The 23,856-nt window shown below is 43.2% G+C and overlaps 1 protein-coding gene across 2 annotated transcripts; it reads right to left on the minus strand.

The window, feature by feature from the left end:
* Positions 1-2,321: 2,321 nt before the first annotated feature.
* PRLHR (prolactin releasing hormone receptor) lies at positions 2,322-18,010 on the minus strand. Of its 2 annotated transcripts, none has more exons than XM_042019432.1 (3): positions 17,839-18,010; positions 16,468-17,726; positions 2,322-11,557 (listed from the first exon to the last, which is right to left on the minus strand). In XM_042019432.1, the coding sequence occupies exon 2, from the start codon at positions 17,539-17,541 to the stop codon at positions 16,510-16,512; it is 1,032 nt and encodes a 343-aa protein (XP_041875366.1). In that variant the 5' UTR covers positions 17,542-17,726; positions 17,839-18,010; the 3' UTR covers positions 2,322-11,557; positions 16,468-16,509. The 2 variants fall into 2 exon arrangements, with proteins under 2 accessions (XP_041875366.1, XP_041875367.1); XM_042019433.1 differs by lacking the exon at positions 2,322-11,557 and adding an exon at positions 11,574-12,546.
* Between the last annotated feature and the right edge of the window lie 5,846 nt (positions 18,011-23,856).

Raw genomic sequence — 23,856 nt, forward strand, 5'->3', positions numbered from 1 at the left:
GCACCAGGACAGTGTATGTAACTCATTAACGACAGAGCACTAAGATGAGAATGTTGTTATACCCTGGGAAACAGAAAAAAGTTGCCATTACCTTGCACATAACCTCACAATGTTTCTCCTGCATGCCCTTCTTCACAGTCCGCCCAAGCTGTCACATTCCTGTCTCCATGAGCATGGGGACTGCCAGCAAAATCCCTACTGCAGGGCCATCAGTCACATCTAAAGCACTCAAATGTCGGGAAATGTCAGGATTTAAGCTGCTGAGAGAACCTTATCTCTGCCCTTTTGTGTGTTTGTGCTGTACAGGGTAAAGCACTACTCCAGCGAGTAAAGCCAGAGATCCTCAACTCCCTGTAGCAATATGAATGAATTGGGTCACTAATTCAAATGTTTCAAACAAGTCTACTGTCCCTTCAATAAATATTTAACACCTACTTCATCACTTGCCCCTTCTGAAGTCACTTTGCAAATTTTTGAGCCGTACTTCAAAGAAGGAAAAAAATAATTAAGTAACCTGGCTGGCAGTAACATTTCTTCATAGAACGGAGCATTCCCTCTGTCCCCGGGCCAGAGAGCACCTTGTAGGAATGAAAGGTGAATAAAGGCTGACTTTGGTGGTGTTTCTCCATTCTGCAGCTTCCACTGACACCTGCTGGAGGCAGGCGCTATCATTTTAAATTCTGTCTCCAGCCTGCGAGAGGGCTGGGCACTGCTGCATCCAGATCTGGGGCACCACACACAAGAAGGACATGGAGGTGCTGGAGTGAATCCAGAGGAGGTCACAAAGGTGTTCAGAGGGCTGCAGCACCTCTGCTATGGAGACAGGCTGGGAGAGCTGGGGATATTCAGTCTGGAGAACCCTCCAGGGAGATATTAGTGCCTAAATGGACAGAGTTGGAGAGGGACTTTGTACAAGGGCTTGGAGGGATGGGAGAAGGGGGAATGTCTTTGACAGAGAGCAGGTTTAGATTATAGATAATGAAGAATTTCTTCCCTGTGAGGGTGGTAAGGCCCTGGCACAGGTTGCCTGGAGAAGTGTGGGTGTCCCATCCCTGGAAGTGTTCCAGGCCAGATTGGACAGGGCTTGGAGCAACCTGGTGCAGTGGAAGGTGTCCCTGCCCATGGCAGGGGTTTGGAACTAGATGGACTTTAAGGTCCCTCCTAACTCTTTTCATGTTAGAACTTTCAGCAGGCTCCTGATGAACATCTGAGGCAATATAGGGAATTGCAGTAAAAACAAAACAAAACAAAACAAAACAAACAAAAAAAAAAACACACACACAAAAAAAAAAAAAACCAAACAAAAACAAACAAAAACAACCCACCACACTAAAATATAGGCACAGTCCTAGAACTTTGAAAACTAGAAAATGTATGGCCATTTTTACAGTAGGTTCTTTATGTTGGTGTAAAGTGTTCCTGCTCTGCCCAGCCAGGGAACAGAGCCAATCTGATAGACCTGAACCTTGCCTTCACTTCCAGATTGACATCACAGTTTGTGCTTTTGTAAACACCAAGAACTGAGTGAAACTGAAAATGCCTTTCCAGGGTTAGCTCACAGCATCTAGCTCATAGCATTAGATTTTAACTAAAGTCTCAGACTACTAAAAAATTAGAGGTCTTTACAAAAATTATTACATTTAGAGTGCTGTCCAACAGGGGACATCTAAGGCGAGGGTGGCTTTTGCCTGTTGGGAATGAACAGGCAGTTGAATTTTTGCCTTAGCATCTTTCCAAATCCATGTAAAGCTTTTATTACCGCGTCACTCAAGTCTCCCTGGTCGCATCCAGGAGGTGGCAGTGGAGGAGCATCCATCGCTCCCAAACGCGGGGCTCGGGGCTCACGGTTCATTCCCGATCGGGAGTCAGGGCTGGGGCAGCTCCGCGGGTGTTTGGACACATTTGCCAGGTCGTGACATGATGGAACAAACCGTGCCTGGATTGTCCCCACAGCCGGGCTCGGGGGAAAAGCAGTACCAGAGAGAGAAATGCAGCCGGGGGGTTCTGATGTGTCCCCTACAGAATGCGTATAATCTTCCACTGAAGAGAGCAGGGTCAGGTCACACACAACACTAAAAACCCTCCTATTTCAGGTGTTTGAGGGCTATTTGCATTTCCCTTAATTTTCTATACAGTAGTGCTTAAATGGAAGCTTCTTTCTTAAAAATCCCTTTAGAAGGAAGAAAAAGGGAATTGTGAAAATCGTACTAAACCCTTGATTCAATTTAGCTTTTTAAAATTTGTATTAAAGATGTAGAAAGAAGGAAAATAAATTTCATGGGCAAGTGAGAAGTATGAAGCATGGCAGTACTGAATCAGACTCCAGCTCTTTTTATTGAGCAGCACAGGGACACCGACACCTTCTCTTCTCAGCACATTGCAATTAAAAGGACAAGTTCTGGAGAAGATTTGGAAACATGAGGAAAAGTCACAAGTTCTTCAATTTAAAAACAGAGAAAGTGCCTACAGAATGCAGTGGCTAAATGACACTTCTGTCACAAATATCAAAGAACAGCAGGAGCAAGCAGAGTCAAAATTTTAAAAAGTGAAGGTACAGAAAAGGATTTTACAGGTGATATCAGGAACAGCAAGAAACAATTCTCAATATACATTGAGAAACAAAGGGAAAGAGACCGCATAAGCTATTGATTCACTAGCAAATTAAAAGGAGGGGTCATCAGCAAATTTAAAAAGGGCCAGGAAGCCCAAAGGTGTCTGTGTCTTGTTTTGTGTTTCTAAGGGGAAAGACCAAGCGCAAAGACTTCAAGCAGCAGCACTAGAGCAGGAGGAAATCCCCATGGAAATGCACAGGGAGGCATCAGCACACTCAGAGAACTGGAAAGTTTCACACTGCCTGAGCCTGATGCATTTTATTCCAAGGTGCTGCAGAAGAATATGACAGAATTAATGTCAGAACCACTTGGGGTTATCTTAGGGAAGGCATGGGATGTAAATAAGCATCAAAAAACTGGAGAGGAGCAAATATATTCAGTTTCTAAGAGTGGAAGGAAAAGATTAATCAGAGATTTGTCTATCAGTCAGCTTACCTTCAAATGCCAGAAAGTCTTGGAAAACACAAAATCTTTGTGAGCAATGAAAGAAAACGAGGCAATGAGGAAAGTCAAAATGGATTTTTCAACTGCAAATCCTCTCAGAGCAAACTCAGTTCTCCTTATGAAAGGGATAGGGATAGGGAGACAACAATAAACACCATCTACAACCACAGAATGAGCTTTGATACCTTCTCAACAGTGGAGAAAAGTGGTTTCTGCATCAGACTCTGACATGGCTACAGGCCAGAAAGGCTGACTAAACATGCTGGACTAATGAAAATGGAGCAATTTTCTTGCAATGAAGGATACTCTTTTCTGAACAAAAGCCATGACATGTGCTTGTAATGGAGTGACATTCATGCAGCACAACACTCAAACATACCTTTGAGCCAGAGCATGATGATCCCTTTCCTAATGCCCTGTCCCCTCACAGAGCAATTAAACAAAATCGCTCATGTTCTGCGAGAGCCAGCCCTGCTGGAAGGGACTGTGATAAAGGAAGGGTCTGCCTCCACTAATGGCACAGACTCACTTCCCAAAAGCTGAAATCACTGAGTGACCATCAGTAATTAAGGGGCTGGACACATTCTAAAAGTCCGTTTCCTGTAATTGGCCAGTCTTGAACCTTCCCTCTGAGGTGCGCATGAAGCCAGTGCAACATTGATTCAGCACCTTCACAAACCTTTTAGCATGGGCACAAAAAACCCAGAACTTTCTGCCATAGCTTGTGAGAGGCAACCTTCATGAGCCAACATTGCTGAATTTTAACATCATTTTCTCTTATCTAGTTACATAGGAACACAGGCTTGGCAGAAACATCAAGCATCACAAACAATGTAACCTGTTATTTACTACAGAAACAGTAAATAAACTCTAGGAACCAAATCACAGCCTGCATTAATGCAGCTCCTGTCTGTGCTGGCAGACGAGGGTTACAGTTCTGGAAATATATTACAAATAAATCTTCAAAAAAGTCCAAATGAAGTGTAGTAAATATGAATCCATCAAGTGTGAAGGGCCAACAAAGATTGCCCCAAAGTCTCTGTGTGTCCTCCTGACGCAAAACAATGAGTTGGTAGAGTTACCTTCTTCCTCCACTGCTGTAAATATTACATTAATTGTTTTTGCTTGGAGATGTACAAGGGAATTTGCACTGAAAGCAGATGAAAAGAAATGGAAGGAAACAGCTTTGGAGGGCAGTGGGCAGACTGGATGTTCTGCTGGGAAACACCAGAGGGTAGCGTTGCCTTTTGCTGGAATGTGCTGGTGGGGACCAGTGTGGGGCTCCCGTAGTTTTCCCTGTGGTGAGGCTTGCTGGGGTGGAGCAGGCTGCACCCTAAGGTCCTGCACAAACACAAAACACATTGTGGAATACAGAAGTCCTGTTTTGTTATGGATGCAGTCCATTGGTAGGATGAGTTTTGATTTGGTTTTTTGTTTGTTGCTTGTTTTTATTTTAATGATCCTTCAGTTTTTGGGGTTTTCATGTTCAATATGTAGGATAAAAGTGAGCTTTATGGGTTTGTGCTGTCCTGATTTTCACAGCTCTATTTTGTGTCTTGCTAGCAGGCAGGGCTGTGCTGGAAAAGCACAGATTTCCTTGGGGAGGAGTGCTCCTAGGTGTGCAGGAGGAGCGAGTGGGAAAAAATGTGAAAACTTACTATCTCCTGGAAGCTCAGTAGATGAAATAGTTTAAAGCAATAGCAGTACAATTTCTGACTGCTGGCAGGGATTTTCACGGTGTGTGCAATGGGTTCCTCGAAGATGTGTGATTGCATCCAAAAGGTGAGGCAGACTTCAGCAGGGAGTGCTGGCAGGGAGAGAATTGCAGCATGGCTGGAAAGTCAGACACCAGCATTAAAGTCCACCTTCTCTGTCCCAGGCCTTCCGGGGCCAGCAGCACTCCTGGCATGCCTGTGTTCAGGGGTGAGGCAGTGAGGGGCTTAGAACTGGGAGCTCTCCTGCATTATCCTTCCAGGCCTAACGTGCCCTCCTTCTGCAGGTGTGGACCCTGCTGGGGAGGGACTCTGAACTGCCCTGAGGGCTGCAGATCTCAGAGTTGCTCTGTGCTGCCTGATTGCAGCCCAAGCTGCCTTGCTGTAGAGCTGTCACCAAGCAGCAATGCAGTCACAAGTGTCACAGCACTCAGGACCTGCAAACACCTCTGCATGTTCCCTGTGCCCTCCCTCTGGTACAGTCTCCTCTGCAGATTTTGGCTTTTACTTAACATAAGGATTTTACTTCTAGCTGTCCTTTTGACAGTAATGGATCATTAACTAACAGCGATAAAACTGAAAGCATAAATCAGTCTCCTTTAGGAAATTAGAAAGCAGGTTTAGGATGCAGGCCATGAAGGGCAAGAGTTCACTGTAATCTCAGACAAGGCCCCATTAACTGTCCTTGCCAGGCATCCCCACCTGTGCCAGGTGAGGAACAAGAAGCAGAAGTTGAGGTTTGAGCTGCAGAACCATTGGCATCTGCCAAGGGAAAGCCTTGAGTCCTGATGTTCGAGTTTGTTTGCCAGGGTCTTCCCTGTAAGACAGTGAGGGGAGTCTGGGCTGCTAAGGAGTTCTCTCTGGAGACTGATGCTGTCTCTGATTGGAATTTGGGTGGTTTTTTCCTTTTTTGAGACAGGGTGAGATGAGAAGAGCCAGAGCTTTGCTCAGGTCAGAGGTGAGGGAGGAAAAAGCACAAGGTGTCTCTGCCCCAGAGTGCTCCCAGCCAGGCAGTGGGATGAGATGATGAAGCAGCTCTGCAGGCTGGTGTGTAGCAAGGCCAGTTCCCAGTCCTTTCCCTGGGATCTCCAGTAATGTAGAAGGGCTCTGCTATGTATCTGTGGGAGTGAGTTTGCTGATGACTCCCTTCACTAGACCTTGAGGTCAGTTTCCACTGATTAAAAAAAGTTAATTACCTTCCTCTTGCAGGAATGACTCCATTTTCAAGGTCTCCCAGGCCATTAATCAAGTATCTTCTTTCGAAAGCAGTTTTAATTAAAAGTGAGTTGTCATTAGAGCCAGGGTGGCCAAGTCAGAGGTGCATGTCTTCAGAGACCTAACTGGGCTCTGCTGTGGTGGATGGAGTGGTTCATGTTTATGCAGTCCCCACCCCCAGCCTTCCCCCCACTCTGGTGGGTTATGAGTAACCTTTTTCAAGTGTCAAGCTGAATATTTTAAACACTGTTTAAAATCTGTGATTTATAGGCAAATCTTCAGAAGAGTTCCATCATCTTGTGGTGCTGAGGGTGTCTCTGTCTGCAGCAGCCCCCACTGCTGTGCTTTGGGGTCAGACTCAAAGGGTCAAGGGAAAGACTTAAAATGTCAGAGTTCATGGCCAAAGTTAGATTCCTATCTTTGATTTAGGATCTTTTCAAGTTCATTTAATGCTTTTATTACCACGTCTCTCAAGTCCCCCATGTCATGCCCAGGAGGTGGCAGTGGAAGAGCATCCATCACTCCACAAACACGGAGCTCTGAGAGCTCACGGTTCACCGAGGACAGAATCAAGGACTGCTGTACATCAGAGCACAGCAAACAGCTGCACTTTAGGGTATTTTAAGAGGTGTCTTCTATCTGTGATGCCCCAAGTGCCAGAATCTGTGGCTCCATAGTTAATAACTTGGAAATGTGTAAGGAAACTTGTTCACTTGAAAGTCAGGAGGAGAAAAGCTCTTCTGAAAGCGTAATTGCAAAGCACTGGGTCTTAAGGCAGTTTTAATCATTTTAATTATGCAAATGAGTAAAACATCTGCATATCAAATCCACTGCAACCTACTAAAAGACATACAGGATTCTTACAGTGAAGCAAACTAAACAGAATTGTGCCAACATCATGTTGTAAGTTCATATTTGTTAATGAGCCTGTGGCCCCCTTTTTAACGGCCTTCATGTTGGGATAACTGCCTCCATGGAAATGCACAAGGAGGCATTAGAGAACTGGAAAGTTTCACACTACCTGAGCCTGGTGCATTTTATTCCAAGATGCTGCAGAAGAATATGACAGAATTAATGTCAGAACCACTTGGGGTTATCTTAGGGAAGGCATGGGATGTAAATAAGCATCAGAAAATTGGAGAGGAGCAAATATATTCAGTTTCTAAGAATGGAAGGAAAAGATTAATCAGGAATTTGTCTATCAGTCAGCTTACCTTCAAATGCCAGAAAGTCTTGGAAAACACAAAATCTTTGTGAGCAATGAAAGAAAACGAGGCAATGAGGAAAGTCAAAATGGATTTTTCAACTGCAAATCCTCTCAGAGCAAACTCAGTTCTCCTTATGAACGGGCTCTAGGCCTGGATAGAGAGGAAACAATAAACACCATCTAAAGTCACAGAATGAGTTTTGATACCTTCTCATTCAAAAGGGAGGAAAGTAATTAGTATAGATTTGTCTCCTTGCTCAGGCAGATCTCAGGTTTGCAGAGGACACATGACATGGTCTGAAGCTGAGGTGGTCTTCACATGCCTGTTTTAGGTGGCCAGTGCAAGAGGAAATAGATTAGATAATATCAACAGGAGCAAGAGACCCACTTGGAACAAGAAAGGGAATAATAAATCCATGGGGATGAAATCTGAAACTTTCTTAAAAAATTATAACAAACTGTGGACAGCATTTCAGGACTCTGGGAGAAAAGGGAGGTCTACGATTAAATGGAATGTCAAATTCTTCATGCACCCACAAACAGTTTGTGTCAATTTTCATTATTCTTTTCTGTATTTATTTTCCCAAGAGATGAGGAAAGGCTTTTTTACTCTGTTTTAATAGACTGCTTTATCAGTATCAGATAGTTACTCTAATCACTGTCTTGCATATGTGGGCTCTACCTGGCTTCATGTAATTGCTTCTCCTGATGACACAACCTTGACAAACTTGTTTAATAAGCTGAACCCTCTCTAAAACACTCCCTGCCTGCAGCAACACGGCCAGTATTTGACAGGGGGGCTCTGTGTGTGCTTAAAGGCTCTGCCTGCTGGGCTGGGGGGCAGCTGATGGTGGTGGGAGGACACCATGTTCGTCAGCATCATCATCAGAGGGTGACTTCTGATGGGAAATGAGATGTAAGGGTTGCTGGGGCTAGGGAAAACAGGTCTTGTTTCTCTAATGAAGAAAGAATTAGTGAGAAAAGAGCTGGCTAGCAGGTTCCAGGGAAACGAGATAATTTAGAAGAATACTTTGGTGAATAAAGACCCAGCAATTTTATCAAATCTATTAATGCTGAATGTTGAAGGGAAACGCATGTTAACTTCTTGTGAAGAGATGGTACTTGATAAACCTACTAGCTCCAATTCGGGGTTTAGTTTTAGCTCTGCATTAGGATGATAATTACATGTACTTGTGCTCTGCCTCATGGTTTGTGCCACATGGACTCCAATCTTCCAGAGCTGTTAGGAGGAGATATCTCAGATCTTGGATTCTTCCTCCTACTGGAAACTGTACAGAGTGTATGGAGGGAGGAGCTGCTGCATCCTGAGGGCTTCTGATCTATAGGGGGGAAAAAAACTACCCAAAAGGGAACTTGGGAACATTATATAACAGGAAACAAGTTGGAACTTCCCTTGTGTTCTGTTTTTCTTCTACTAATGCAGATTAATCTGTAGGGCTTGCCATTTCTGCAACTGTTTTAAAATAGGTGAGTTTTGAAACTCAGTGTAGCTCCACATTACCTTTTATCCACCTCATTGAGTCTCAATATTTGAACATAAATAGCTTCAGATTTAGAAAGCTGTACAGACACTCTTCGTTTTGTTTTCATTCACAGCTGTTAAAATTTTTAAAATTATTCTTGTGTCAACCCAGCCTTCTCCAAAGCCACCTTCCACCCCTGCTTTTAAACACCTCATGTTAGAACTGGATGAGAAAGCACTTGCCTAATTATCCCTATTTTCAGCAGTGTAAATTAAGCGGTTTGTTGAACATCACGTTGCAGATTCAGCTCGTCCAGCTAAATCATTTTAGCACTAAAAATCCTGTGCATTTTCTTCTTGCCATCAAACCTTTTGTGCTTTTCTGTTTATTCAGCAAACCCATAATTGTTTAGAAAAGTACCAAATATTCCACTTGGCCATACCTTCTTCAATGTTGAACAAACATTAGAACACCTTCTACCCCCCTCAAAAGTGATCTAAACCCCAGGAATCAAGGCATTTTAAGAACTATTTATTTTTTTTATGTGGATCCATTCCTTTAACATCTTGAGAGTCTGGGGTTGGTTGCTTAGTTTTTTGCTAGATAATAAATTTCACACGTCTAGAGAATATTTTTAGCCTGGGGTTCCAGGTTACTGTACCACTTCTGGAAAGCAGATCTGAACTAAACCCACAAATCAGACTTAAACTGTGTAAGAGTGAGTGAATGCAGACAGCACAGACAGCATCCCAAGGCAATTGTTTGTACAATGCTCCAGGAGAGGTTTCACCCAAAATGTGTAATGCTGAAGGGCAGAATATGCTCCTGTCTGGGCTGAACTACCTCACAGCCACTGCTGAGGGTGCAAAGGGAAAATGTCACTTCAAATGCTGCATCTCTGAGTTTGTGTGCCTCATACTGAGATGAAGGGAGATGTCTCTGCATGAAAAATAGCAGCCTGAATTTCAAGAGCCTTTCCTTAAAATATGTGTGGGGAGGAGGTAAGTCTTCCCAGTCAACAATTGAAAGACCACTTTTCAATGTTCTGGTACCTTTATCCACCCATTTAATGATTTCAAGGTCTAGGCAGTCTGGCTTTAAATCCCCACTTGTTTTATATCCTCCCCCCCATCCCTAAATATTTTCAGGCGTTACAGACATTTAGGCAGCATTTACAGGTGAACAGTGCCATTCCAAACTAATTCGTGGGAATAGTTTCTTCATTTAGCAAAAACAAAGAATGTTAAGAACCATGAAACATTGCAAATCTTGTCAGACACTGTATACGAGGTTTTTGCGGGGTCAGAACTGTTTGGAACAGTGCTTTCCACAATGCTTTAAAAGCAAAGAAACCTATATTTTTGTCACTACAGCAAAACACAGGTCTTCAAAACCTTCCCTGCACTTTGTCTGTGATGTTGTCAGAACTTTGACAGGTGATGATTTGTATTTCCTCTGTCCTCAGTCTGTGACAATTTTCCAAGAGGAGATATTATCAAAGCAATCTAGAATTAGCTGTGACAAGTGACAATTGCATGGGTGGCACAAAAGGCTTTTACAAATAAACATTATTTTATACAGCAGACATGAATACATGTTTTAATGAAGGAGTGATTCACAATGATAATATTATTGACTTGTTAAGATTTAACAGGTCTGCCATATGCTGTCTAGTGCTTCAGATGGTTTCAAATTTATTTTTACTTGTTTTAATCTATGCATATTAACAACAGATGTTGAATTTTAAAATGATCCAATAATCAAGAGGAAATCATTCCAAAGCTGACTGGTGAAAATTTTGTCTTGTTAATGATTTGAAATACTTTGTATGTAGTGTATACTGGCTATTTAGTTCATAGCTAACTCTTGCACATGACATCTGAACTATTTCCATTTTATTTCCTCCAGTGGCTGAGGAGTGGGTGTGTTGAACACTTGCCTTGGAACTCCATCCCCAACCTTTCAATTATTTTTATTAAAAAACACCCTTTCACAAGTGCATCTGCCTTCAACTCCTCTGTGTGCATGGACCTCACACTAATGTTCCTGCTTTTTCCTGGCTTGCCCCTGTTGCACTGAGGGGCTGAGGGCAGGGAAGAAAGATACCATAAAGCAAACACACTGAGCTGACAGGCCACAAGTGAGGGGCCACACTCACAAGAAGGCCTGAGTGGCTCCTACACTCATACAGGAACAGCCTCTGGGTGATTTCAGATTTACTCTTTGGCTGGTTATTGTTAGCTTGAAGTCTAAAAATATTATTTCTTTCTTTCTTTCTTGCCGTGCCACCATGAGCCCAAGATGGGGTTGGTTTACAGCACAGTCTGTTGCTTCTCCTTCCCCCTCCTGAACGCAGCAGGTCACAAACTCAACTGTGGGTGGTGGCAGCCTGGGACAGTGCACCACAGCTCCCATGTCATTTGCTCTCACATTTTCACCTGTCTTGTGGGTGTGATGGAGTAAACAAATACATCTCACTGTGGCTGAGAAGCCGTAGAAAGTGAGACAACACCTCGAGCTGATCAACCTCTCCAGAGCACAGCTGCATCGAGCTGAGCACAGCACCTTCTGGCTGATGCTTCTGGGAGAACCTGAGCTGCAATGAGTGGTCCTCAGCCCCACAGCCAGCACCAGCTTCTCACAAACCACAGCACTGAAGCCACTCCTGCTGCTGTGAGCCACAAGCTGCCTTCCCAGCATGTTATCTGGAAACCCAGAACTGTGCTCAGCAGGAGAGGCAGATCCCATCTCCATGCTGGAAAGCAGCAAGCTTCTCTTTGCCGTCCCCTTGCTGCTGCTTGTCTCCAGCACCTCATGGAAATGTAGGAATTGTAGGAAATGTAGATGTAGGGATTTAAGCCATCATCTCCTTTTGGATGTTCCCTGCAGAAATTAAAAAATAAAACCAAAAAACACAGGGAAATTACAATGTGATAATTAACGTAAACAAGATGCAAAGGATGGAGAGCCCAGCCAGCTGCAAAGAGATAGCAGTGATCCCAAATTGATTTCCAATGGGCTGGAGACATGCATCAGGGAGTTCTTGAGTGTGTGCTTTATTATTTATATAAATTACTGGTTTCATTAACCTAATTTGACAAAGCAAGCTATAGAAAGGGAAAGCCAATCCTATCGGTGAAGAGAGTAAATTTATAGATCCCAAAGGGACATAACTCCCACTGAGATATATTTGAGCTTCATGCCCTTAACCTCTCACTTTTTGCCCTGTAGGGAGGCAGCCTGACCATCTAGTAATTAGTCCTGAATCATTTAGGTTGGAAAACACCTCTAAGATCATCAAGTCCAACAGTTAACCCAGCACTTCCAAACCCACCACTAAAGCATGTCCCCAAGTGCCACATTTACACATCTTTTAAGTCCCTCCAAGAACAGTGACTCCACCACTGCCCTGAGCAGCCTGTGCCAATGCCTGACCAGCCATTTGATGAAGAAATTTTTCCTGATATCCAATCCCTGTGTAATCCTGTGTGAGTTCCTAAAAGAGAGAGTACTTAGATGTCTTTTTCTTCCCCAGGGAGCACTGAGAAAGTGCCAATATTCCTAATTTCAGGTGGCAACAACCTTGAGGCTCCTGCTTCTGCTGAGTAGTTGATCAATAGTTTCAAAATTCTGGGGGAGAGTTAGGAGAGCAGGGAGAAGAGAAACACATAACACAAAATTTAGTTGAAATCAGCCTGGGAAAGCCTATGTCATCTGGTTATTTCAGTGCATAGTAAGAATAGACTTCAAACCTGCTCTTGAGACAGGAATTGTGATAATGATTTCCAAAGGAAAAGTGCCATTAATACAGGATGGATACCTCAGGTGCATCTGCAGCTCCTCTCTGGGACTTTCAGTAAAGCATCTTGTTGCTGTGGAGGGAAATCAGGTACAAAGGATCAGAGCTAGTGATGGTTGTGACGCAAAATGAGGTGACTGAGCAAGGGGAGAGGTATTTACTTGATGTAAACACAAAAGCTGGAGCTCCAAGTGTCAGACCAGGCCAGCTGCAGACCCACACAGCAAATGGTTCAGTTCAGAGCCTGTGTGTCTTGCAGAAAGAAGAGAGAAAAGGATGTTCTTCATTTTAGAAAGCCCTTTCCCCTTTAGGAAGCCTTCACTTTCTGTATGCTTTCCATGAGGCAGAAATGTTTGCTTTGACCCTTGAGCAACCTTTTCTCCAGGGTAAGGAGGAAGAATGTGACTATTTTTTTTCTGAGAAAAGGAAAAGATAGTGGGCAGTGAGAGGGGAGGGCTGAAGGTAAAAGTTTGTACTACATTTCTTCATGCAGAAATGGCCAAGATGGCAGTGGTTTTACCACCAGCAGGTTGTTTTTGTCTCTACCCTTTTCTCATCTGGTGGGCAGATTGATTGATGAATTGTACAGCTCTCTCCGGTTTTGCACTTTTTTTCCCCAGCTGCAGGTGCACCATTTTCAGCTTTTATCACCTTAGACAACTAATTATAACTCACCACTGACACCTCAACAAGCAAAATTTGCTCAATTAAAGCTGTACAGAGCATCTGTTGTTCAGCAGGTATGAGAAACACCAGCTTTTCCCAGCCCATCTATCAGCTGTGAAACACTCACCCCACTCCTGTGAGTAATGACCTCATGGCAGGAGCTGCTTTTGCCCATGCAGACAAACTGTCATTCCCCAAACACAGTACAAATATTACCCTGAGTTTTCTTCAGCCAAGAACAAGGAAAACTTATTTAAAGCAATGCATTGCACAGAGAAGTTAGTCTTTGGTGACTGTTCTGAGAAGATATTCTTAAGGTGGGGGAAAGACCAACTCTACCTGACCCTGACTAAGGTTTGATTGTTTTCCTTTGGCTGCCTGATTTCAACTCTAGTGACCTTTGGTCACTTTCTAGTTTATTTTCTGATCAAACACTGATTCACTTTCCTATGTGTTTCATGGGTACATTGCCTTTTAATGCCAGCCCCACTTTTGACCACAGGGAGTAGCTTATGTTTGATCAAGCACTAGAGTAATTAACAGTTTTATCAAGTTTTGAACCAAGCCAGTCTACAAAACAAAAGCATGCCCTGATTTCTTAAACTGCAATTTAAAAATATACCACCAAAATTACCTCAGTGATGAGCCCTGGTCCTTCCAAGAACCACAGCAGTTCCCTGGGGATGGGTGGAGATTAGTAAACATGTTTCACATGACAGCTTTCAATATATTTATTTGCATAACTGGATTACAGAAGTGCATCAATGTGCCTCTAAATCTTATTATTGTTTATTACTCTGGATATCAGAAAAACAAGTAATTAAATTGGGCAGAGATTCTTGGGTCTCAATTAGGAGAACAGAGGCTCACTGAACGTGGCTGTGCTTTGTTCCCTGCCCTATGGAGCCCCCAGTCCTCAAGCTCAGGGCTGGACCTCCTTTGTGCAGGGAAAGCCTGGGGAAATGGCATTATAGACCACTGAGGTGGGCCAAGGGGGGTGTGGAGGAGAGAGAAGGAGCTTCAGGAGCCCACAGCTGGGAAATGCAGACCATTTCAGGGACCATCTGAAAACCTTATGAGGAGGGCCTGAAGCAAGGGCAGGCTCTGAGATTTCTGCTGCAAATCTGCATCCTGACAGAATCAAGGCACGTACAGGTTAAGCCAGCACTTAGATGAGGGTGCCAGCTGTGCTGGGCATCTCCAGGAGCTGCCAGACCTTGGCACTGCTCTAACAGCAGCTCCAGAGGCAGCTGGAAGCGAGATATTCCCAGTGTATCCATCACTGTGGGAACAATCTGTGCACTGAAAGGCCCTTCATTTCTGTCTCAAGGAAAATCAAATAGAGAGAGAAATCCTTGTTTGCTTCATGCAGGTCTCTGCAGTTACCATCTCCAGTCATTATCATTCAAGAGAACATGAATAAGTCAAACTGCAGTGATGGCAAATATAGGAAAAAATATGATGGGTAAGGAGGAAATGATCCCAGGACTGCTGTGGTTAAGGAAGTCTGGGAAAACTCCACTGGGCTTTGGATCACTAGATGACAGCACTGCCTGTATTTAGTGCAGGAGGTTGTAGAGATTATAAGCCACCTCAGTGTTAATTAACCTTTGCAAACTGAAAAATTGACAGTTTGAATTTACTTAATTCCACAGAAGAGCAATCTCTAAAAATCAGGATTTTTTGTTACTTGAAGCTGCTTTTTGCATTGCTGTTTCAGTGCTGTCTTGGTGTCCTGCTCTCTGTGCTCTTTAAAAGAGTCCTGAAAATAAGGGTGAAAAGCATTTAAAATTAGATTGGTTAGTTTGAAAGTGGGCTTTTTGCCTTTTCAAAGTGACCAGTTATTCCTGTAACTTGCTATACTGACCTCCAAGGACAAAACATTTCCTGAAATTCAGCAAAAGCAAAACACTCTTTAGAAGGTCACTCAGATCTTTAAATTGAGGTAAGCAAGGCAGACACACATAATCACAGAGTGAATGCAAGTAATGCCCACTTTAAATGGACCTTCTTCATTGAGTGCCTCTGTAGTCAGCTTTTAGTGTCCTCATTACCAGCAGTAGAACAACTTGAAATTCTAGGAAGCTCGTGAAATGGGATTTGAAAAGTTTTCCCAACACTTTTCCCAGTGTGTGCATGTGGATCTGGGGGATTTTTAATCAGATTGATCTTACTGGAACACAATGAGCAAAATGATATTCACAGTTTCACTGTGGGAGTACATTTACAAACTAAAGCAACCATCCTCTCTTTCTTCCCTCTCCCCTCATGTCCATTTTCATTGCCCCCAGCACAGACCTCTCTGGCCGTGTGCAGGTGTGGTCAGAGAAATGCCCTTGCTGACCATGGCCAAAACTGCCCCTGGACTGTGCTGCTTCCCTGGCTGATCTCAGTTCAGTACCAGGAAGTTTCTCATGCTAACCCAGATTCCAGCTGAGCAGGTTGGAAGAAACCTCTCAGAATCAATGTGTGCTGTCAGAACTCCATCCTGCACACTTAACTGTTAACTCAGATATTTTCAGGGAGGAAGAAACTAGAAACTATTAGGTTGATTATAGCTTCTACCTCACTTTGAAAGGTGAATGTCAAAGGAAATTGTTTCTTCCCAAAAGACTCCTCCAAAGGAGAGTGCCTGCCCCTCTGCTCTGTTCGGCAGCTCTTTCTTCGGCTGCCCGTGCAATGCTCATGCTTGGCTTAACATCCACAGCCCCTCCAGCCCTTTGTCTCTTAACAGACACCTCCAGAAGGGCAGTGCCAAACCCTCTGGCTCTCTCTGGAGATCAGATCTCATGGCAAGAGTGCCACATGTCAAAATCAGTTCCTCAAGGAAAGAGTGGAATTCATCTCAGCACTGGCAATGCTGTGAGGACAATGCAGCTGACTTGCAGTAGGGTCAGTGAACTGGGGCTCCATGAGACAGCAGCCCTAACCCAAGAAGGACTACAGGGATATTGTGAGTCCTCTACCCTAGAGCCTGTGCTAAGGAATGGACTCTGGGTAGATACACAAATTTAATTTTTTGCAGAATCCAGAACACTCCCTCTTTGAGATATTTAGGTTTCATATTCATCCTTGCCTCTTTTTGTCCGCAAAACCTATCTCTGTAATATCCAGAACAGATAGGAAGGATCCCTGTATCTTATTGTGCTGACATCTCCTTGCCTTCTAACTCCAATCAAAGAAATAAAGATATTTTTGAGGCGTGACATCTGCCTGTCATTAGAAGTGGAGGTGCTGGGAAAGAAGCACGTGGGAATTGTGTTGTTATAATTGAGCCCTAAGGGCAAATGTCAGGAATGACGACTAATTAAAAGTGGAAAAGACTTACAATGTAAATGTACAAAGGAGTTGCACTCCCACCAGCTCTCATTTACAGCACCACACTGGCCATAATGCAGTTTGTAGCGGGTCCAATTTTCTTCTTCCTCCAGGCAAACATTTTTTTCAGCTCTCCCCTGAAGCTGTCATGGAGCCAGGCATAGAGGAAGGCATTGGTACAAGCAGACATCATTGCAAACCAGTGGCACAGCAGCTGGATGAAGTTGAAGTACTGCTTGTCAATCAGGCTGATGTCTATGTCCTTTATCATGTTGAAGATGTGCAGGGGCAGCCAACAGACTCCAAAGGCTGCCACCACTAAGACCAGCAAGCGAAAAGTCTTCCTCCTCCTGGCACGGTCCCACTCAGCTTGGCCCTGGGTGACATTGCCTGGCACTACACGGTTCTTCAGCTTGACTGAGATCCTCAGGTAGGACAGGGAGATGACAGCCAAAGGCAGAACGTAGGTGATGATGAGGGTGCTGTAGGCATAAGCCAAGCGATCTCTTTTCATGTGGAACCAAAACTCCTCGCAGATGGAGAAGTCCAGCTCTGGGAACTCTGCATGGTACGTGTGGACCAAGGCTGGGGCAGCCAAAGTGCAGCTCAGCAGCCAAATAGCAGCCAGGATGTAAGCACAGATAGGGATGGTGAGCCTCCTGCGGAATGGGTACACCATGGCACAGTACCTGTCCACAGCTATGACAGTCAGGGTGAAGACAGACACAAACACAGTGACAGGTTGCATCAGGAAAACAAAGTAGCACATGAAGCGCCCGTACACCCATCCCCGGGGCTCAAAGGCATAGGCCAGGGTCAGGGGCACACAGGTGGCACACATGAGCATGTCTGAGAAAGCCAGGTTGCCTACCAGAAAGTTAGTGACATTGTGCATTTTTTTTGTCTTGCAGATGACATAAATGAGAAGGTAATTCCCAATGACACCAATAAAAACCACCAGCGAGTAGCAGGGGATGATGAGTGGCTTGAAGGACTGAACAAACTGGAGCCCTGAGAACAAATTGCTGGTGTTGCTGTGAATCGCAGAGAGGAAGCTTTGGGAGGTTAAATTGTCCGAATTCATAATTTTCCTCCTTTTGTTGTCTGCCGTCAGCTGAGTGAAGTAGTTACCACTGCGCTGCTGCCGCACTCAATCAGTGGGGATAATGAATGGATTACTGTCCAGAGGTTACCACATGGATGGTAAACAGGCAGCCGTAAATGCAAAAGGTGAACTTGTAATCCTCGAGAAGCAGCTTTCAGCAATTCCTAAGAAAAATCAAATACAACCAATTTCCATTAAAGTCCTCCTGTATTTACTGTTAAATCTAGCTTTTGACAGCATGCCACTTAATAAACATTTAATGCAGTGAGTACTTACTGCTGTGAGTTTTTAATCCCATATGATTTTCCTGTGGATGCCAAGAAATGCCCTAGATGTCTGTCTTCTGCAAATCCAGGAGCGTGTGTGTGTGTGTGCGTGTCAGAGAGAGAGAGAGAGAGAGAGAATAGATGAGTGAGAAAGAGGGCAATGCGCATTTACAAGCTAAGTGGAGATCACTGTTTTTAAACAGTCTTCACTACTAGGTCATGACAGATTTGTGTTTAAGCTTTTATCCCCATTGGCTGTCCTGGGTATTACGTTGCTCTTTGCGTGTTTTTTACTGATAGTAATTAGTTCTAGAATATCCTTTCAAAAACTCCCCTCTCCTTCCAGTGCATCTATAATTGCCCCTCACAGCTAAAAATCAATTTACATTCATTAACGTGAGCCTGCACTGTATCTAATCCCAGATTCACTTTGCCAGAGCCCCAAAAATACTACCTGTAATTTAGTTGCTATAATGTGACTGTGAAACAGAATTTTAATCACATGCTGAAGGCAAATAAATGTTTATGCCACTAGAGGGTCTCAGCTATATACCTGTGAATGAAGCCAGGATTAGAAATGTGCATTTATCTTGTAGCACAAAGGATCTTATTTTATTTAAATTCTATTTTCCACTGGTGCTATAATGTTTGCTCATCCACTATATCTGTTTTCAGTAGGATTTATGCATCTTTTAAAGTAAACATACACGTGTGAGCATCTCAAAGGAAATATTAGCATCAAGTAGGATAGCTGTAAGGGTTTACCTGCAGAGAACTACAGCAAACTGCTACTAATATTGCAGCTACCCAAAAATATTTGGAGTGTTTCTTCATTCCTGTATTAGATTTGTTAACCTTTTCTATACCAGACAACAAATGTTAACCGGTCTGTAAAACAACCTATAGTTGTTTTGCTTGGTTCAGACATTAGAAAGCAAAAAAATCAGGGTAAGTGCTTACAGAACATTTAATCAGACATCCCCATGCAGCTCTTGTCTATTGTTCTAATTCTCCCTTAACTCTTCTGCATTTTAACCCGGGGCCAGGACCTCAGATGGTGAAAAAGAGTGAAAATCCACTGCATCCATCTGTACCAGTTAGGGAAATTAAAAAAAAATCCACGGAGCAGCTTAACTTCTGAATGCTTCAGAGCAGGGACTATTTTTCGGTTCTGCAAGGCACTCAGGGGATTTAGACACAATTTTAAATTACAGTTTGTGTCCTAGTCCGTCAGACTAAGGAAATACGAACCCATTATTCTCTATGAGGCTATGGGCAGAACCGTATCCTTCTTTTGATTTGATGCCATTTGGCATAAATTAGAAGTTTAAATAGATTTCATTTTTGTCCTACTCCTTTCCCTAATCCTAAAAGAGAAGCTAATCTTGTGTTGCCCTCGTTCTGACCAGAGACATTCTGCTTGTGAAGGGTGGGAAATTCAAACATGGCAAGTGCTGACTCTGTGCTGCTGCCTCCAGGGTTAGATTATGCCATGGACTGGAACATGGCTGTAATCCCAGCCCGAGGGGAGCACGGGCATGTAGCCCCATTGCGCAGGGGTGTCACCCTTCACTTTATGGCCATAGTAACCTACCCATGACCCACTAAAGATGGGATGTTATAACCCACTTCAGAGTCCAATTTTGCCTGTCTGAGCTGGATGGGACCCGGGGGAACACGGTACCTATTTATCTCACCCAAATCCAGAATAGGAGAGGGACCTGAGGGTAGAGGTTGCAAAGAGGCCAGGAAATAGGGGATTCCACTGTCACCCCCCAGTGCAACCACACTGCTTGGTGATAAGCAGCATGCTGCAGAATTCCTAACACCCATAAATTCAACTACTCCATTTAATGTGGGAGAAAAGTATGGCCTGGTTTAAAGTAGGATTGCAGTTGGCTTTGTACGTGGCCTCTCTTAGAAGCCAAAACACACAGAAAATGAAGGGGGCATATGTAAAAGGCCTTCATACTGCCTGCATCCTACTGGAATGGCAAGGCTCCTGCTAGGAAAGAAGCCTCACAATAATAGCATTGCAAACATAATAATTGAAAATTTCATTTTTAACTAAGTAATTTTTTTGTTTCGTTCCCAAGAGCTGCGGAAGAGATCCCATAAATATCCTCATTATATTGCTATGAGAAAAAGGTTTATTCTTCACTACGTGAGAAAAATCAAACACAATTTATCATCTCAAAAAGCCTTCAAGGTCACCTAAACGCTCAGGTCACAGAACTAACCTTATATGTTCTTTTATTTCAAGTTGTACCAGGCAATCTTCCTGCATTTTCCCCCGCGTTTCAATTTTTTTTCTTTGCCTCTGAAACCAGTAACCAGTACACCTTTTGTTTGAAGGCTGCCACCTATTTCTCTTAGTGATTTTCTGTTTGTTTTGGCTTCAGGCAGAAAATGTCTTCAGTTCAGCTGTATGACACAGCCAAGATTTGGAAAGATAATATTTAATAGGGGCTTGAATAGAAAAAGTATTCCAGCAGTTTACCCCAAGGAAATCATCTTTTCCCCTTCTAAAACTGCAAATATTAATTTTGTTTATAATTTCTGAGCCTGTCCAAGAGAGTCCTTCCTGAACTGACTGTAAGTCCTTTCCACATGCAGAATTTTCTCATTAGAAGAGAAAAGGTCACAGAAACTGCATTAGTATCATATTAGAACTGTTTTGACATTCCAGGTGTGTAAGGACAATGAGTGTCTGGCTGAAACCCTGGTCTTCCTTGAGCCAATGGAGAACATCTCCAGACCAATACTTCACAGAAATGTTTCACAGCTGAGCTTTCATAATCTCTTATGCCAACCTGTCCAGCTCCACACAGAAACTCTGAGTGCAGACATTGTAAGCTGCTTTTAGGCTTTACAGACCAAAACATTTTCTCATCTCTTTGAAGTCTCACAGTTTCAGGTGTTAGTTTTCCGTGTTCCTGTTTATTTGTCTTTTTTTTTTTTTTTCCATAGAACACAAATTTTCTTTGCATCACAGAGCTACTTTAAAAATTCTTTCACATTCTTCCAGGAATGCTCTGTGTAGAACAGGTCAGGTAGTTCTTGCAGAGACTATAATAAAAACAGATGCTCTGCATATTTTGAATAATGTCGAGCTGGGGGTTCCTTTACCAAATTCTCCTTTTGGCCAGCTGAGGAACATGATTTTATTTCACACAACAATTTCAAGTCAGGGCAGCCTGTCCCTCCCCCATTTAATCATATAAATGCATCCTGTCTGTCCCTGTTGTGGACTGAGACATCACAGTCCCTTAACTCTAAAAACCATGTTTACAACTAGGGCGTTTTCATTTGTTGTTTTGGGGGGTTTTTCGTTGGCTAGGAGTTTTTTGGTTGTTGCTGCTGCTTTTCTCTGATTCAAGGCATTGAACTTTGATAAACACAGGATTCAGATTAAAATAATTCACTATAACTGAAAAAGAGCATGTAAAGTGGAGGCCCTTTAGTCTGATAGCAGTTTTATAGTAGGTTTTAGACCAGATTTAAGGACAGAAGCATACAAGAGAGAGAGTAGATGGAATAGGATACCAAAGGAAGATTTTGTGAAATTAACTTTCCATCTATGTTGTTAAAATTATTTTCTCAACATAGAATATGTAGCAGTTCTCAGTTTGGGTTTGCCTAACGTATGAGAAACCATCATCTCTACCAGAGGAAATATCCTGAGAACTGAGAGGCAGGCAAAGAATAACAGCATCTGTGAAGAACTTGGACCAGAAGACAGCAACTATTCATGGTCCTCAAGAACCTTGCTTGGGACTGACCAGCCTTGGTGGCTCTTTTCATTTTACCATGTTAGCACAAAAAGCAGGACTGCACCAAATAAATTTGATAGAAACACCAAGTTTGGAATCAGAGATGACATGGAGGATGACTGCACAATAAAGCAGTGAAACTTTGAAACCCTGAGGCAGAATAGAAGGAAAACTTGTCATAAAAGATAGAATCAAGGTCACCATAATAAGAATTTCCACTGTGGCTTAGGATGACGTAAATTGTGTTGCAGGTCTAAAGAAAGGAGCAGGCAGTGTATTTGAAATTGCAAACAAAAGAAAATCTACTACTCTGGGAGAGTTTTCAGGCTGAATTTGCCTCTACTTTCTTATAACCTCTGGACAATTCTCTTGCTATAAGTGTCTATTCACCAGAACTGAATTGCACAGTATTCTTTAAAAGCACTGGGGAGGATGGTGAATTCCAGGGCAGGAAAACACATATTTAGAGAAAGAAACAGTACTAATGAAAGAACAAATTCACTGTGGTCAAATTTAAGATGGAAAGTAGAACACTTCTAGGTTGGAGGGCAACAAATTGCCCTGTGGAATTGCTTGCCTTTTGAATAAGTGTATTATGGGGGATAAAAAACATGCCTGAGGACTGACTTCTTGCATGGGGCTTGGGTTTCAAGATGTCCCTTTCCATCCTTCATCAACACAGACTTCAGACTATACTCACTCCAACTTGAAAACAACTCCACTATCACCTTTTTCAACAGTATTCCCATTGATAATAGGAAGATAGAATTCGAAAGATACGTTTAAAATTTATATACATGCACACCCACACACATGGGCACAGCTCAGACTAAATCTTAGGATGTTTCAAGTATTCTTTGTCATTTTTCAATGGGGAGATTGTTGCAGTAGTGCCTGTGAAGATCTACTGGAACAGCACTTGAATATTTGCCAGATGAACTTTTCCTGTTGCTGGTCCCAGCACCTGCTCAGAGCAGCTGGTTTGCAAAGTACAGAGAAAGGCAGGGTCACCACAGTCACTCTGTACAATCATTTCAGCCACAAGGAACTTCAGTCAATACAGTCACAGATTTTTTTCTCTCTGATCTGCTTTCCTGCAAAATTGCTGCTGAGAGAGTTGATACAAGCAGCCTTGATTCCCCCACATGCCCACCCCCTTAATATTTTCTTTCACAGACAAACCCACGCAGGAATTAATGACCAAGAAAAAGTTGGTTTGTTTTTTTTTTAATGTTGGGTTTTGGTGTGCAGTTATGAGGGACTTTTTTTGTTTCTCTGTGTGCATGCTGGGTTGTTTTTTTGGGACTTTTTTTGTGGGGAGGGGTGGTGGGATTTCTTTAATTTCTAAGTAAGCACAGGATAAACAGGTTGAACATTAGGATGATTAAAGAGGTATTTGTGTTGAATATGTTGCTTGAGCATGCTAAAGCAGAATTTGGCGAAAAAATAGGGTCTGGCTAACAAGTCCGACCATCTCTGGGTTGACTGGACAGACAGCAATAGAATTTCAAATTTTTAATACAGATTTTTCTGTAAATCCACCACTGAAATGAACCCTTATCAAGTTAAAGTAAGAGACAGCTTCTGTCTTCAGCATTCCCATCGACAGGACTAGGGAAACAAACGAACAGACAGACAAACCTCTGGGGCAAAATCTTTAGGAATGTCAGAGCTAGAAGTTTTCTTCTTCATTTGTTACTGCAGTTTTAGGCAATACTGCTGACATGTCATGGTAAAATGTGCTTGTTTGTTTTTATAGCTCAGTCAGAACTCACCTGGGAAAAGGTATCTGAATGTCTCTGATCTAAAGGTTGTTACAAGGAAGGATAAAAATGAAAAAGTATGCAGGCAGATTTGCATACCTGTCAGATCCAACAGTTCCTACCACTCCAGAAAAACTGGCTTTTCTCCTCTGCTCCCAGGTCCTGAAGGGATGCAGAGTGCAATACAAATACGTGCCCCAAGCCAGAGTAGACTGTGGGAATTGGCTGCCACCAACATCTGCAGATTGGGTGCTGAGCCCTGAAGAAACTCAGTGTTCCAACTGTTCCCTGCAGCCCTCAGCAGCCGGGAGTCAGGGTCACTGCACACCTCAGGGTCCTGCGGGCAGTTTAGCCTGCGGCACCAGAGGGCTGCCAAGAAAACCCAGCAGCTGAGGCTTGATGGGACAAAATGTTGCTACACTTCTCTGTAGCACCGCAGAGAAGCAGTGCCCTTCTGCAGCACCTTGCTGGCAGCGGGTGCGAGTGGAGGGG

Source organism: Corvus kubaryi, unplaced genomic scaffold (assembly GCF_017639235.1).
Source record: "Corvus kubaryi isolate FWS band 111438036 unplaced genomic scaffold, C.kubaryi_AGA036_p1.0 138, whole genome shotgun sequence".
Classification (NCBI taxonomy): Eukaryota; Metazoa; Chordata; class Aves; order Passeriformes; family Corvidae; genus Corvus; species Corvus kubaryi.

Coding starts and splice junctions, on each gene's coding strand:
- PRLHR (XM_042019432.1), bottom strand. CDS start 17,541: ATGAATTCGGACAATTTAACCTCCCAAAGCTTCCTCTCTGCGATTCAC.